The 17,787-nt window shown below is 35.8% G+C and overlaps 1 protein-coding gene across 1 annotated transcript in view; it reads right to left on the reverse strand.

Moving 5' to 3' along the window:
- The window catches only part of LOC150077922 (G protein-coupled receptor kinase 2-like), a 173,918-nt gene that overhangs the window by 111,089 nt on the left and 45,042 nt on the right, over positions 1-17,787 (reverse strand). Inside the window, exons 5-7 of the mRNA XM_090385488.1 lie at positions 9,158-9,255; positions 8,320-8,412; positions 685-889 (exon numbers count right to left, since the gene is read on the reverse strand). Of these exons, the coding sequence (XP_090241614.1) occupies positions 685-889; positions 8,320-8,412; positions 9,158-9,255 (396 nt within the window). The remainder of the gene's footprint in view (positions 1-684; positions 890-8,319; positions 8,413-9,157; positions 9,256-17,787) is intronic.

The raw sequence follows: 17,787 nt of genomic DNA on the forward strand, positions 1-17,787 counted from the left end.
AATTATTATATTTTAATTATTAATTACAACATTATAATCCATAAATCATATGACAAGGAAGGTTTCTAATCAGTTATTTACCACACTTTTACCTCTGTGGAGAAGAAGATTATAATCCAGTTATACGAGTCAAGTTGAGACTACATTTGGGGTATTGTGAGAACAAGGTGTACTTTGCTGATAAGAACAGCAAAGGCTCATTCATATGAGAAGAAACTATGAAGATATGGTTTACAGAGTTGGAAACTGGGAACCTTGGGGGAGGTAAAATTTGATAGAAGTATATAATGCAATTGGGGATGAATAAAATTAATAAAGGCAAAATTTTCACACTGAAATGGGATACAAAAACACCATGGGGCATAAATAAAAGTTATTGGGAAAAAACAAAAAAAACAAACAAATCACTGAGGATTTGCCTTTGGTCAGCATGGCATGTTGGCCACTATAGTAAACTGCCTTCTTAGTTGTTGAGACTGACAGGATTAGATATAAGTTGTATAAATAAGTTTTTTTTTTTTTCAGCTAATGCAGCCAAAAGAGCCAACTTCTCTGTACTTTTTGGCCTTTATTAATACTAAAGATTGATACAATCAATATAAACTAATTTATATTCCACCTAAGTGGATTTCAAATCAGTTATTGTTACTATTATTTTTTGAATTTTAATTTATTTTAACTTACAATAAACCTTGAATTCAGCTTTTGAAGAATTTGTTTTTCAGAAAGAACCATAGACTCTCCTCTTCTTTTCTTTATCCTCTTTTTTTCCAGTTTTTTGCAAGCATACATCTTTCCAGTTGCCCGCACTTGACAAGCACACACTTCCCCAAATCCACCTTTTCCTAGCACACGATACATGCGAAATGTCTTTCCCGTAATAGGCCGACTAAAAAAAAATAAGAATAATGAAATTAACAAACTTTCATAAGGAAACTAGGATAACAGTACAAGTCTGATTTAAATTACAGTAACTTATTTTAGCCATTCTTAAATGAATGGTATTCTTCTTCATGGGTTAGATCTAGTATATCAGTTAAAGTTATACAATACAAATAACACAATATTAATAACAGGTGTCATTAACTAATAATATTAATTTTATGAGTATTGTTGCTATTTTAAACAGCATACTAATTAAAAATTAATTGCTGATGAAAAAATTGTTCATTTATTTTTAAAAATTTAAAAATTAAAACTTCCATAATACTTAAAAAATATTATCATGAAGCTGCTTGATTTGTGATGATAATCTGAACTTAATTTAATGGCAATATGAAGTGATGCTATATCCAAGTTCTCAACTTGCTCCCCTTTGTGTAATCATCTGTGACTGTAGCTCCAATCTGTGTCTCGTGATTAACGAGAATGCTTTTTCATAAACACCTATACATGTGGTGTCAAAACAATGACAGCATATTTTGCAAAGTTTTGTAGTAAAGAAAAGTAACAGAATCCCTTTTACATGCCATGTCAACTTTTGGCACTTTAGTATACCAACTAACAGAGTCGTTTTGCAGAAGCAGAGCATGGCTCTGTTAGGATTATTTTACAAAGAGTTGATAACCCCAGGGGCTCACATCTGGTGAGTATGGGCTTGGCACACCCAGGGTCCTGAGCTGGATATCATCATTCTTCTCTTTCTTGGTGATTCCCTTCTATTTCTGACTCTCTCTCTCTCTCTCTCTCTCTCTCTCTCTCTCTCTCTCTCTCTCTCTCTCTCTCTCTCTCTCTCTCTCTCTCTCTCACAGGGTAACTCGGGAATTTTTTTTTTAGCTGGTGCAGCATAAGTCTCAGGCTTCCTTGCACCATTTGGCTAATAATAATAATAATAATAATAATAAACAAAACTTCATTAGTTTAAGCAAGATGACAAGAAAACAGACCTCTTCATGTGAGTTGTTAAGCATATTGAGCTATTTTAAATTCACTTTATCATGTTGCAGAATTCCTGATTATTCATGTGTTTTGAACAGGGAAAGTTTTGGAGCGGTTTATAATTCTTCACACAGAATATAAATTCTGTTTACATTATGGAACAGCCAGATGGCAAGAACAGTTTTTTTTTTTTTTTTTTTTTTTTAATGGCAGCATGCAGATTTTAAAATGTATATCTGTGAACAAGTATACCAGCACAGGAGCACAGCCAAACCTTTTTTTTTTTGTAGAATAGTTGCACTTCCCAAATTATCAACACTATTTCATAAAAAGTAAATTCTATGGCATATCAGTGCAGCATTAATTATCCAATTCAGGAAGAGAAATATATGTACGTGTCAATTCCAAATTTTAAAAATTAAATCAAAAATTTTATTCCAATGCTGAATTTCTTGAAGATTTAGTTATTATTTATAATACAATATGGCCCAGAAAAAAAGTAATACAAAAGGTGGCTGCATGTATTTCAGTGAATATATCCTTAAATCTGAGTTGGATCCTTTTGTAAAATAAGTTTATTACTTGTTATGTATACTAACTATTCTGTTGAACTGCATGAAAGTACAATGATTATCCATGAAAATATATTTATAATAGGACTTTTTTTTCTCCTATGTAAAAGAACATGCTGGTGGACTAAGCATTAAACAAGTTAGGTTGGCATTAAAAAATGAGTTTTGGAAAAACCTCATCAAAACACACAGGTGCAATCAAATTGATGGTGTGCTGACACAACATGCAGGCCACATGAAAGGGAGACAAAGTGTTATTGACATTGTGCCAATGAGAGTGGTTTCTGACAAAATTCTGCACCCTTCAAAGTCAACAACATAATTGAATTCAAAAAAACCTCATTATAGAGAATACTACATATCTTAGGTGGTTTCTCATATTGGATCCAAGTGGCTAATGAGTTACTTGATCCTGAGAAGGAGGAGAATGGTACTGCTCACAGACTAGTAATGCAGTATAAAAATGAAAAATTCTTTAAATATTTGATTTTCTTCATTATATATTAACAGAAAAACAATGTATTCTGCAAGATCCCAGCAGCCAAATTAACTTGCTGGAGAGGCCCTTGCCCAGCAAATGAGTGACAACATTGTATGCCATCATCACCATGTTCTCTACAATATGGATGGTCCACAACAGGCATAACTGAACTGTATCCCCATTTCTCCCTGTCTCTAGTCTTCACTTTCAGTCCTATAATGACCACTGGCTTCCATCAAATCATCCACTGTTCCAATTCTCTTGCTCATCAAATTTCCTTCAATTATATCTCTTAAAAAGTTCCTTCTCCTCAGTATTTGTCCATATAATTTTTCTTTCTCTTCCTTATAGCCATTATTATATTTTGATTTTCTCACCCTCCTCAATAATTACTCGTTATTTTTAACTTTATCTGTCCATTTCGCCCTTTTATCTACATCTAATAAGCTTTGATTCTAATATGTTTTATTCATCCCTGCAAGTGCCCCTCATGTTGCTTAGGGAACTAATATTGCCATAAATGATTTTCCACACCATGGGAAGCATAATTAAGCCTGTTCACAAGAATTTTAACAAATGAAGAACATGAAGTGTAAATTTACCTAAGGGAAATTTGCCATAGCTGTCTACAGTTGCTAAAATTAAACAGTTTATTGTTACTGACCTACCCTTTAGCATTTACTAAAAAAAACACGAGTATGGCAGAATTAGAAATAAAAATTTTTATATATAAAATATATATTTTTTGCCTGGAGTGGAAAATTCAGAAATTAACTGGGAAATTAACTCCGCCATTGCCAGTTCCAAGCCCGGATGAGAAAGGAGGAGCATACCTCGTGTAAAAAACCCTGGGCTCGGTTGGCTCCGGCCAACAGTACCTGGGATGGGCCCCTGCCTGGGTTACAGGTGAAGATGGAGGATCTATCTTCAGCAACAGTGGAAGTTTGTCACTCTTCCACGACACTGGTCCCATCTAAATTGTGGACTATGCAGCAGAGGAATGGCAAGCCGGCTGCATTATCTGCCTTAAATCCTATGGATTTCAGTCATTGTAAGTCATGCTACCACATCCAGGGTAACTGATGCGGCTGCTCTTATACCATGGAGAACAGCTGTGAAGAAAGCTATATGGTCAGCCAAAACTCAAACGTATCTCTCAATGCTAAAAGTAAGATCGCTTTACAAGCCTGGGAAAATAAAATTGGTAGAAGAAGAATTGAAAAAGATCAAATGGAATATCATAGGAATGTCAGAGACACACTGGAAAGGAAAAGGAACACTGGATATGACACAAGGAAGAATATTTTACTCAGGGAGAAAAGACAACATACACAGAGGAGTCGCTTTGATGGTAAAGAAATATCTATTAAATTCAATAATAGAAATTCACCCACACAGCTCAAGAATGATAAGTTTAAGAATAATAGGTAAAGAAAAAAGAATCTTCATAAAAATAAAACCAGGTATATGCCCCAGACTATTCACATGATGATAGAGACAACTGCCTTCTATTCAGACCGACAAGAAACCATAGCAAACACAAAAAAGATATTTTAATAATAATGGGAGACTTCAACACAAAATTTGGAGGCTTTTCAACAGACTTCAGCGACATATTAGGAAAGTTCAGGATAGGAAATAGAAATGAGCGAGGAGAAGACCTCTTGAACTTCTGCAAAGAAAATAAACAATTCATTACCAACACACTGTTCTACCACAGATCTCGACATAAGTATACATGGACATCACCAGATGGAAATACAAAAAACTGCATCAACTACATTTTAATAAATAACAACTAGAAATCACCCATTCAAAATGTTAAAACTCTTAGAAGTACAGATTTTGACACCAACCATGAACTGCTAGCAGCAACAATTAAATGGAAATTTAAAAATACGAAGCCAAAGAACAATAGAGCAACATTAAATATATCTCAATTTGAAGAAGACAAAATAAAGGAAATTTATGGGAAAACACTACAAGAAAAATTAAAAGATATAAACTATTCATCATCTGTGGAAAATATATGGGAGAAAACTAAACAAATGACTAAAGATGCAGCCTTAGAAACCTTGGGAAAAAAACCAAAACCAAATAATCCTTGGATTACAGCAGAAGTTTTAGATGCATGGATGGAAAAAAGACAAATGAAAAACCTCCTAAACAAAGAAAATAATCAAGAAAAAAGGAAAAATATAAAACCCTAAAAAACAAAATAGACAACCTATGTAAAGCTACTAAAAGGAAATGGTTGGAAGACAAAGCAAAGCAGTGTGAAGAGGCAAATAAACGTCACGACTCTAAATCAACTTACTGGGTTATAAAGGAACTCTCTAAAACATACATCCCGAAAAAACTGACAATGAAAAATAAAAACAGGAAACACGTAAGAAATATATGGAAAGAATAAAAAATAAAATAAAAAATAGAATAAAATAAAAAAATATGGAAAGAATATTACCAAACCCTGTTCAAAGGGGAAAGAAAAAACACTCTTGCCTTAGATAATAGAAGAGATAAATCACCCTCGATAACAAAAGAAGAAGTTCAGAAAGCAATTAGCCAAATGAAGAATGACAAGGCACCCGGGAATTATGGCATCCAAGCAGAACTATGGAAATTCGGAGGTGATGTAATGTTAAAATCGTTTAATTGTTTAATCTAATTTTATTTATAGGTGATATACCAGAAGACTGGAAAAGTGGAATAGTACCTATACACAAAACAGGAGATAAAGAAAACTGTCAGAATTATAGACCCATTATGAAAAGGCACCCGGAAATTATGGCATCCAAACAGAACTATGGAAATTCAGAGGTGATGCAATGTTAAAATCGTTCAATTGTTTAATCTAATTTTATTTACAGGTGATATACCAGAAGACCGGAAAAGTGGAATAGTACCTATACACAAAAAAGGAGATAAAGAAAATTGTCAGAATTATAGACCCACTACCCTTTTAAACCATATACAGGAATACTTCGAACAGCGCAGGTTTCACAATAGCGTGGTTTACAAATTGAAAAAATATTAAGTGTTATGCACCAATACATTTGATATGTAGGTATGTATTATAATGCCAGCACGTAGGCCAATGCGTTATGGATTCAAGGCCACACTGACTGTTGTTGAAACTCCCATTATATACGGACTCTGTTAGCATTCATACATTAGTAAACAGTCTAGATTCCGAGCAGTGAGGCCGTTCACTGTGCGTAAGCTGTACAAATATTTTTCACTGTGTATTTTTATTAAAGATTATTTTTTTAAAAACGTTACAGCTTTATATGCAAATATGAGTGGAAAGAAGAAATGTAATGGCGCCAAGAGTTGTTCTAGATCCAAACATCGAACGAAGTATGAAAGTAAGGCAGGCGTTGCAAAATGACATTCGACGTTATAAAGAGATGTATGCAGATAAAAAGAATAAAAAAAAAAACTGTGCAAACTAAGCAGTTATTTTTCAAAATAAAAATACAGTACATACTTCACTTATATTCTTTTGGTATGTATATACTGCAATAAAAATCATTTGTACTGTACTTACTAGTATTTTTAATTTTTATCATTTTAATTTCTTTTTTTGAAAGAACTTCATGTGCATCAATTTATAGTAAACAAACACCTATATATTTTTGCAACTCGACCCACATAATCAAATTTTCGGAACACATTACATTAAAACACATACTAATAATACCTTGATTAGCATGGTTTTGCATAGCGCGGTATTTTTTGGCACAAATTAACCGTGCTATACAAGTATTCTTCCTGTATCTAAAATATTTATAAGGATCTATATATTACAAATAAATTAAATATAATATATTTATATATTACAAAGTAGGATACTTAAAATAACAAGTAGGATTTAGAAAAGACAGATCAACAATAGACCAAATATTCACACTAAACATCACTGCAGAAAAATATTGGAATAAGAAGAAACCTCTTTATCTGTGCTTCATCAATTTCAAGCAGACATTTCACTCTGTAAACAGAGAAAATTTAATGAAGCAATTACAAAAAATCCCACTCGACCATGAAATAATCATGTTTGTAAACAATTTCTACAAAAATACAAGAGCAATAGTAAAATTCAACCACCTTAAAACAGAGAAATTTGAAATAGAGAAAGGAGTCGTGAAGGGATGCCCTTTATCTCCATATCTATTTAATATCTACCTAGAAGAACTAATGAAATCAATTGAAGAAAAAAGAGGCACGATAATAAATGGAAAAAATATAAACCATATAAAATATGCAGATGATGCAATTTTAACAGAAACCAAAGAACCACCAACAGAAATATTAACAAACATTGATAAAGCAAGCAACAATTATGGAATTAATATTAATATAAATAAAACCAAAGTAGTAATGCAAATCGGAAAAAACATAGAAAACATAAACATCCAAAATCAACAAATAGAACAAGTACAAAAATTGGTATACCTGGGCTCTCTAATAACTGGAAACCTAAGTAATATTGACCAAATTAATCACAGACTGAACACTGGATGGACAAACATGAACAAACTCAAAAACATATGGAAGAGCAATAAAATCTCAAATAGTCTAAAAATCAAACTATATGAGACTGTCATCATACCCACAGCAACTTATGGATCAGAGAATTGGAGAACAAATAAGAAAGAAAGGCAAAAATAATGGCATTTGAAATGAGATGTCTAAGGAAAATCAATAAAACAAATTGGAGAGAACATAAAAACTAATGAACAAGTAAGGACAGAGAGAGAGAGAGAGAGAGATCTAAATTCTGAATGCAGAATAATAGAGCAGATCTACAAAAAACAACTTTAGTGGTTTGGACAAATGAACCGGATGAAACAACACAGGCTGCCTAATGTAGTACTGACAGGAAGAATGAGATAAGAGACCAGCAGGAAGACCCAAAAGAGAATGGCTCCGATGCCTAAAGGAAAACACAGGCTTTCAGAGCTATCAACAAATGATGCAAGATTCAAGAGATCGACAACAATGGAGGATGATATCTAAATAGGGACTCAACCCATGCCAAATGGAAGGGTAGAATAATGATGATGATGTGGAAAATTTACTACCATGGTGACAAATGTTAGGCTAAATATTTTATTTTCTTGTACATCTTGCTTTGCTGACAAGGTGACCTATGAAAGCCTTTTCATGTACACCCATCATAGTGCTACACATACTAATTAAATCAAGTTATAGGTATAACTCCAGTTATTCCAAATAGGATGCATACCTTTGAACACAACCTCATGCTAATTTGAAATTCTCTTCCAATCTGATGATGCACCTTTCATTATCATGTCCCCCTGCCTCTTTCTATAAAACTATTACTACAGAAGTATATTTAAGTAATATTTAAATTTTTTTTACCTTTCTAGCCATTTCCATTGAAGATAACGATGAAAATACATAGTAGTTTTGAATTCACGAAAAGGTTCTTCAGATAAGTAATCTTTTACAGCTCTAAAAAAGCAAGTAGTTATTGAATTATCAATATTATGAATATGAGGATTAAAAAAATTAATTCCAAAATTTTGAAAATCTATAAGATTATTTTAATTTCATAATTTTCTTTCTCAATTAATCAAAACTACGCCATATTCATATGGCATTCTATCAATAGCTTGCATTTCTTCTCCTGCGACAAGTATATAACTACTTTGGTGTCATCCACATATTATTACATTTAATTGAATTCCAGCTTAAAAAGAGGTGGAAGGAGGGCAAAGAAAAGAAGTAATTAAAGGGTACCACTCAGATAAATTCCTGCAGAAATAAATGTTCTGAGCTGCAGAGCTACATATTAGGAGGTAAGCAAATTGAGATCCTGTCTAAGAAGGAAGCGCTGATAAGCAAATTAAGATCCTGTCTAAGGAAACACTGATAAAAGAGAGTGTATACGTCCACCATGCTTAGAGTAAGAAAATATTTTAAAGGGGAAGGGAAGAAGTAACAATTGGGTCAATTGTAATCAACAAATCAATGAAAATCAAGTTAGGTAGATGTTCTCTTTGAATGCAGCCAGGGCTAACTGAAGAACAGAGTAGATAAAAGTTAAATATTTTGGGACACTGTAAACTTAAAAAAGAAAAAAATAAATAAAATTTAAAAATAAAGAATAAATAAGGAAATGAAATAAAAGCACTTAGATATAAATGCTCATAAAACATAATTCAGTGATAAAATATAATATCTTGGCATTTCTTACCTCGCACATTCTATAAATAATTCTTTGTTGGCAGTATGGAGATTTTCCTGACATCTTTTTATTAGTTGCTGGTTCAGTACTTCAACACATTCGGCACTCTAAATTAATGCAAAAAATTTTAATGTATTTATTAATTTCAGTTAATACAGTTCTTTGAGATATGCTTAAACCAAAATTCTTCATAATCTATACTGAAAAATATACAAAATACAAAAAAGTTTTCAAAAGTAATCATTGTTATGTGGATAGTGATGCAAGACCACTGAAACTTATGGGAGGCAATGAACCTGCTAAAAGTTAAACGGTGAAATCAAAATGCCAACAGAATGGTGTGCTGACACAACATTATTACTATTACATTTATTACTATTATCATAAAGTTGAAATGTCAATGGATTAAAACTGCAAAGGATCAAAATGCAAATGATTGAAATGTTGACTTACAAAAAGGCCAGTTTATAAACAGGTTAAAATACCACCTAACTGCATGTTATTAAAATGTATCATTATCTTTTAAAAAATCTGTGACCTAGTTTCTTTCCTTTCATCTTCTGTAGAAAGGCACACTGCAGCTGGGGAGAATGATAAAGTCTTGGCTAAATCACCAAACTAAATACTATTATTATATCATTTATTGCACATCTGTTAGTTACATTATAAAAATGGCAATGTAGATGGCCATTATCAGGTGGGGTGAGTAGGTTTCCTTCCATGAATTATTCCAGATTGGTGATAAATTCAAGTTTTGATCATGGTTCACAATCGTAGTCTACTTTTCTATCGAAACGAAGAAGAAAAAAACACTTTCTCATTTTTATGAAATTTTTTTCCACCCTGTGACCAGTGTTGCCAATTTAGCGGTTTTCCCGCTAGATTTAACGGAATTGCTTCAGGTTTGGTGGATTAAAATATGTAATAGCGGATAGCGTTTTTTTTTTTAGCGGAATGAGTTTAAATGTAAAAATTTTAAATATGTTTAGCATTTTATATATTTTGGCAATGTAACATTTAAATTAAGAAATATTTATTTAACAATATAAATATTTCATAATTGAAATGTTTTATTGATATACAACGTAAACATAGTAGGGTTATCTTATTTAATAGTTTTTTTTTTATAAAGCAAAGAATCGGGTTTATATTATTCAGGGATCTCCTGAGGGGAACCACAACAATTTCAATACGTAGTTACACTCTCAGTCAAACGATATGACCGTTGGTTCATAGCTTTAAATTATTGAATCAAATCTAAAAATGTGGAAAAAATTCTAATGAATTAGCCCCACCTTTTTTTGAAACCACGAAGGAATGCCATTGGATTATTTTCTTCGTCGTAATTGAATCATCTGGAGAAACAAAATTATAGCGATGAATAACCTCATCATGTGTATAATTAATGTCTCGGTAGAGATCTTTATATGCAGGCCATCCATCACTGATGATTCTTGTACCTGACAATATTCTCTTTCTTACAATTGATAATAGAGTTCTTTTATCTCTATTTTCTACCGGAACTAAAAGAACATCGTTTGGTAATTCTTTCGAATGCACCAAAATCCCATTGTGTTCCTATTAGTCGTCCTCTATTATTTTATTATTAGCTATGTGGTGCAAGGAAGCCTGAGGTTTATGCTGCACCAGCCGAAAAAAAAAAACTCTGAATTATTGAGAGACAGAGAGAGAAGTAGAAGGGAATCACCAAGAGAAGAACGATGATGATATCCAGCTCAGGACCATGGGTATCCCAAGCCCATACTCACCAGATGTGAGTCCCTGGGGTTATTATATATTTTCTTGAAAAATTCTGATTCATCAATTTCAACTTCGATAGGTATTCCATTTTCTGAAATCCCCCTAGTTAACTATCTTAATCAATTATTGATATCATGCAGATCTCCCTCAGATCTTTGCATTTTCCAATAACAGTGCTTTTTTTTTTTTTTTTTTTTTATTGATATTTAAATGAAGAGCAATGCAATCTTGAGACCAATCTTAGGACCAGAAGTATAGAAATAATAAATTTTGATAATGCTAATGTACTATCATCAAAAAATGATTTATGTCTAATACTCTTTGTTTTACGGCAAGGTTTCTTACAACCCCATCTAAACATATCAGTTTTACATTTACTTTTTGTTAGCCGCATTTCAAGTTTGCAAACTTCACCAAAAGCTGTACTTTGCAAAATGTGATTTTTCGCCAACCAAGAAATCAAGTGATTAATAAATTCATCAACTCCGTTAAATGGTAGTTGTTATTTTTGACTTCTTCCTCAGAATAAACTGCATTTGATATGCAATTTGGAGGTTTTTGTCTGGACATAATGTAGGGTCTTAAATTTTTTTTATGGCGCCCATTAACTGGATTCAACCCAAATGAAAATTTAAAAAGTTGGCGGGTTAAGTGTTAAACATAGCGGATTTTGAGCATGCGGCTAGCGGGAAGTATTATTAAGAGTTGGCAACACTGCCTGTGACGTGTACTGGTACCAAGCTCATGGGGTTATTGGTTGTGTCTGGTTACTATTATTTTTTTAAATTTTATTTTATTTTATTATTACTGTGGTTGAGAAATTTTCTACAAGTATTCAGGATTGCAGCTTTCTGGAGTTCCATCTAAGTGTTTCTGGGAGGCCTATTGCTGCTAGGTTCTTATGGAGGCTCTTTGGAACCACACTGGTGTTTGACATGGTGATTGGGATGATCATTACTTGTTCCATATGCCACATTATCTGACTTCCTGTCTTAGGCCTGAGTACTTCCTGATCTTTTCCTTGAATGTTTTCTGGAGGTTGCTAGTGTTGGGCACTGCTATGTCAATCAGGTAGGTAGCCATTTCTTTCTCGCCAGTAAGGGTTATGTCTGGTCTGTTGTGCAAATCATCTTGTCCATTATTATGACATGGTCCCAGTACAGTCCATAAGCAGAGGTCTCTAGTACAACCTGAGGCTTGTACTTGTAATATGGCACATATTCTTTGAACAACTGGTATTTCCTCACTAGTTTCTGTTCATTATCCTGGTGACCTGGTCGTGTCTATGAGTATACTCCATCTGGATGATCATCACGCATCCTGCAGTGATGTGCTGGATTGTTTCTGGGTCCAGGTGGCACTGACAATGTGTCATCTGATACTCAGGGGTTCTTGGCAATATATTTCCTGTAGTTCCTGGTGTTGATTACCTTGATCTTAGATGGCGAGCATAAATCCTTTGGTCTTGGGGAAGAGCTTTCCTTTCGTGAGCCAAGTATTGGAAGCTGTCATCTATACAGTCTTGACGGAAGTCATTATCGTGTCTGCCATAGAGTGTCTTCTTCGCCCATTTTTCTGTCTTTGTTTCTTGCATGTGCGTGTGAGAGAGTGTGTATGTGTGTCTCCTCCTTGTTGAGGTTGAACACTGTCTCGTTTGTCTATCTTTCTTATGGCTTGGTGCTATGTTTTCCTGGAAGTAATTGTGCAGGTTCTTAATCGCTTTCTTCTCTTGTTCAATGAGGTCAGTCAATTCCCTCTCTCCCCCCTCTTTACAGACTATCGTCAGTCTCTCGATGGCTGACTTCAGGTGATGCTGGCAGCCCTAAGTCATCACTATCCTGGCTTCTCATAATCACCTCCAGCTTGCTGTTGGTCCAATCTACAATCCCAAAGGAGTAAATTAGTACTGGGACTGCATAAGTTTTTGTGGCTGGGACCATTTTTCATCATTCAGCTTTGATTTTAGCAGGCTTCTCAGTCTCTGATGGTATTTCTCAGTCAGGCAGACCTTGATCTTGTGATCTAACTGGCAGGCCTGCATCATCCCCAGATATTTGTATGTCTCTCCCTCTGTTATGGCTTCAATCTCTTCACCAGTCTTCAGTTTGTAGTTTTGTCTGATTAGCTGTCCCTGATGTAATCCATGGATTTTGCATTTGTCTAGGCTAAATTGCATCCTGATTTCATTGCTGACCTCTTTGGTGATACAGAGTAGCTGTTGGAGTAGATTCTCAGTTGTGGCATAGGGTTTGATGTCATCTACGGACATCAGGTGAGAGAGAGAGAGGGTGTACAGGTTCTTCCTCCTTTCTTTTAGGATATACCCATACTTGCTGTTATTGAGCATGGCAGACATGGGTTGAGTGCCAGAGAGAACTATAGCAGGCTCAGAGCATCTCCCTGGAAGATTCCTCTTCTTATACTATCGACCTTGATGGTGGTCTTCCATTTTGCCATGGTTTGCTTCTAGGAAATGTGTCAGTGTCGGACTGACTTTGTAGATTTTCAGTGTCTCTATCAGCCCCAACAACGGAGCACAGAATCAAAGGTCTTGTAGTCAATGTATGGCATGTACAGATTGCAGTAGGCTTGCTCCATAACTGTTCATCTGCTTACATCCCTTTTGCTGCTTGGCCATGATGTTCTGGCTCCCCAAGTGGCCTGATATACTCTTAGTTATGCAGCTGGTCAGGATCTTGCACAGTGTTGGGAGACTGGTGATTGGTCTGTACTTTGCCAGGTTTATGGTGATTTTGTTCTTAGCCTTCAGGTAGGCGATTCCTTAAGGAAGAAACTCTGAGATTGTGTCAGGGTGGCTTATTATCTGGGTGAACTGCTCTGCTATGTGCCTGTGTGGACAGCTAAACTTCTTGTACCAGTAGTTGTGTGTTATCTATTTTTCAGGTTCTCCAGTTGTGGGACTTTCTGATCGACTGTTGTACTTCTTCCTCCCGAATCTCCCATTCTGTCATCTCTTGTACATTCTTGGTTTTCTTTTTTTCTATTTCTATCCAGGGGGGTGTGGCCATTATGGGTAACTTCGCTACTCCACAGGCTACATGAGAACTCCTTGAGTGCCTTCTGGCTGTCTGAGTAGTCTTTTGCTCTCCTTCTCTTGTCTGATTTTCCTATAGAAGGCTCTCTGGTTTTTATCAAATATCTAGTCTGTTTTCCTCTGGGCATTTTCTCTGTAATGGTGCCTTTTGCTGAGTTCTGCCTGAGGGTGTAAAGATATTCTTCGATCCTCTGATTTTGAGACTAATTTGATTGGATACTATGATGTAGTCACAAAGGAACTGGATGCAAAGAATAACTCTGATATCATATATTTGGATCTTAGAAAGGCCTTTGATACTGTTGCACATGGAAGACTGCTGCACAAATTGGAGCAGTGTGGCATTGGAGGCAAATTGCTGCTATGGATAAAGGGATGGTTGAGTGGGAGAAAACAGAGAGTGGTAATCAATGGACACTGCTCTTCGTGGACTAATGTTATTAGTGGAGTCCCTCAGGGTTCAGTGTTGGGTCCCTTGTTGTTTTCTGTATTTATAAATGATATTGATGATGGTATATCAGGCTTAATGTCCAAGTTTGCAGATGATATGAAGGTAGGCAGGGTTGTTAATGACACTAATGACAGTACACTGCTGCAACAGGATCTAGAAAAGTTGAGCAGATGGGCTGAGAGGTGGCAAATGAAGTTTAACGTTGACAAATGTAAAGTACTACATATGGGAAGCAGTAATCCCAGAGTAACGTATCAACTCTGTGGTACCACACTGACAGTGGTAGAGAATGAAAAGGACCTGGGGGTAATTGTGCAGGCAGATATGAAGTTTTCTGAGCAGTGCAGACAGTCTGCAAGAGTAGCTCATAGTGTCTTGTCAATGATATACAGGAATTTTTCTAGTAGGGATAAGGAGGTGATTATCCCCTTGTATAAGGCAACGGACAGGCCACACCTTGAGTACTGTATACAGGTCTGGAGGCCTCTTTTAAGAAGAATGTAGAGCTGTTGGAACGAGTACAGAGAAGGGCAACATGATTAGTGAACAGAACAAAGGGTTGCCCTTAAGAAGAAAGGCTTAAGCTTTGCAAATTACAGTGTCTGGAGACTAGGCACCTGCAAGGTGATCTGATTGAGGTGTATAAAGCTTTGAATGGTTTGAGCATGCTCAATGTGGATGGGATTCTTCCTCTTGCTCAGAATAATCACCTGAGAGGGCATAAATTCAAATTGAGGAAAGACAGTTGTAGGATAGATGTGCGGAAGTTTGCCTTTAGCCAAACTTCCATTGGGTGGTTGATTTCTGGAACAAACTTCCATCTGTAGTTGTAGAAGTTGATAGCTTAAATAGATTCAAGGCAGAACTTGACAAACATTTGGAGCGAGGGGATGTGTGAAATAGGGTTTTTTTTTTTGGCTGATGCTACATAAGCTTGCTTTCTTGCATCATGTGCCCTTGCTAATGCTAATGTTTGCTGTGGATGTTGTCTTTCTTGGGGATGGCCCTAATTTTTCTGATCAGTTTCTTATTTCTGTTGCCCTGTTGGTACTGGCTCAGTTGGTCAGTATCAACTGAGTACCAATTTCACTCTTATCCCTTCTATCTTCTGCTGTAGCCTTCCTTCCCAGGCTGGTGGTTCCTTGTCTTTACATTTTGTGTTATTTTTTTCATGCTATGGTCTTGTGTTACTTCATTGTTGTTGAGATAATCCGGTATTATTCACCTATTGAGGTGGTCTGTGACTTGCTGTAGGATTCTGTTGGTCTCTGCTTCAGTATGGTGTGGGCCTTTGTGGGGGTTCATTCCCTCAAATTCTGTTAGGACTTTCTTCCACTCTTCTATTGTGGATATCATGATCTTGTCTGTTTCCACTTCAACTGCTCTGGGTTGTAGTTCTTGTACTTAATGTTCCTCCTCCAGTTCTGGTTACACTGTGTTCGTATTCATTGTTGTTTGTAGTTGGTTGCTCACATCTTGCTTGATTTTTTCCAATCAAGCAAGATTGGCAAGCTAGTCGATCTCTGATCCACTATTCGCTGTTCAGTGATCTGAACAGTCAGGAACAGTTCCAACCACTAGGTTATGCGCCATGATCAATATATTCATTTCACTGCTTCACTTCGTGCATTGGCTTCTTTTTCCTTCCTGGGTGGCCACCAGCACAGTTGTTTAGAAGGCACTTCCAGATCATTGGCCTGGATAGTCTTAGTAACAGTAATAGTAGAGGCGTGTAATGCAAGGAAGCAAGCTTATGCAGCATCAGCCACAAAAAAAAAAAAAAAAAACCAAACATTTCACACATCCATTCCCTTTAAACGTTTGTCCAGTTCCTCCTTCAATTTATTTAAGTTATCAACTTCCAAAACAACAGATGGTGGTTTCTTCCAGCTATCAACTACCTGCTGACTCAAGGCAAATTTCTGCACATCAATTCTATAACTTCCTTTCCTTAATTTGAATTTATGTCCCCTCAGGTTCGTAATTGGAGCAAGAGGAAGAATCCCATCAGAATTGAGCCTGCTCAACTCATTCAAGGCATTATACACCTTAATCAGATCATCTCGCAGGTGCCTAGACTCCAGATGCTGCAATTTACAGAAATCAAGCCTTTCTTGATAAGACCATCCTTTCGTTCCTATTACCAATCTTGTTTCAGTTCTCTGTACTCGCTCAAGAAACTCTAAATCCTTCCTAAAATGAGGCCTCCACACCTATACGCAGTACTCACGGCATGGCTAGACCACTGCCTTATACAAAGGGATAATCACCTCCTTTTTTTCCCTACTAACAAAATTCCTGTATAACACTGACAATACCCTATGGCCTGCTCTAGCAGCCTGTCTGCAGTGCAGATAGGCTGCTAGAGCAGGCTGTAAAAGTAAAAGTAATCCCAAGGAAATGTACTGTGTGCTACTGCAGTACTTTGCATTTGTCAATATTAAACTTCAGTTGTAACTTCTAAGCCCTCTGCTCAACTTTATAGATCCTGTAGCAGTAGCATACTGCCATTACTGTCACTAACAATCCTGCCAACCTTTGTATCATCTGGAAACTTTGATATTAAGCCTGATATATCTTCATAAATATCATTGATAAATATACAAAACAACAGTGGGTCCAACACCGAACCCTGGGGAAATGCACTATTAACATTAGTCCATAAAGAGCAGTATCCACTGATTATCACTCCCTGTCTTCTCCCACCCAACCATCCTTTTATCCATTGTAGCTACTTTCCCTTAATACCATACTGCTCCAATTTGGACAGTAGTCTTCCATGTGCAACAGTGTCAAAAGCTTTCCTGAAATCCAAGTATATGATATCAAAATTATTTTTTGTATACAATTCCTTTGTAACCACATCACAGTATCCAACCAAGACTTTCCCTTAACAAACCTATGCTCTGTGTCTGAATTATTACTGCAGTCTTGTCTAGATGATCCTGCATTGCTTCTTTAACAAGTGACTCCATTATTTACCTTAGAACAGAAGTTAAACTAACAGGTCTATAATTACTCGTGTTACCCTTTGATACCCCCCCTTTGTAAATTGGGAATACGTTTACATGTCTCCAGTCTGTGGGGACTTCCCCTGAGTCGAAGGATGCTCTCATAATTATGGCTAAGCATTTGCTTATTTGCTTTGCTGCCTCCTTTAATATAACTAGATAGATCCCATCCATCCCAGGTGCCTTTCTTATGTTTAACTTCAACAATTTCTCCTCCACTTTGCTCTCAGTTATTACAAAATCATTAAACTCCCTGTTAGAGTTTATTAAGCCTCTCTCCTCCACTTTCTTACAGAAAGTGTGAATGTAGATACAAAATACTCATTCAGATTGTCAGCTATCTGAGCAGGATCATCAATCG

Source organism: Mastigoproctus giganteus, chromosome 11 (genome assembly GCF_048544385.1).
Source record: "Mastigoproctus giganteus isolate SK-2022 chromosome 11, ASM4854438v1, whole genome shotgun sequence".
In the NCBI taxonomy this organism is placed as follows: Eukaryota; Metazoa; Arthropoda; class Arachnida; order Uropygi; family Thelyphonidae; genus Mastigoproctus; species Mastigoproctus giganteus.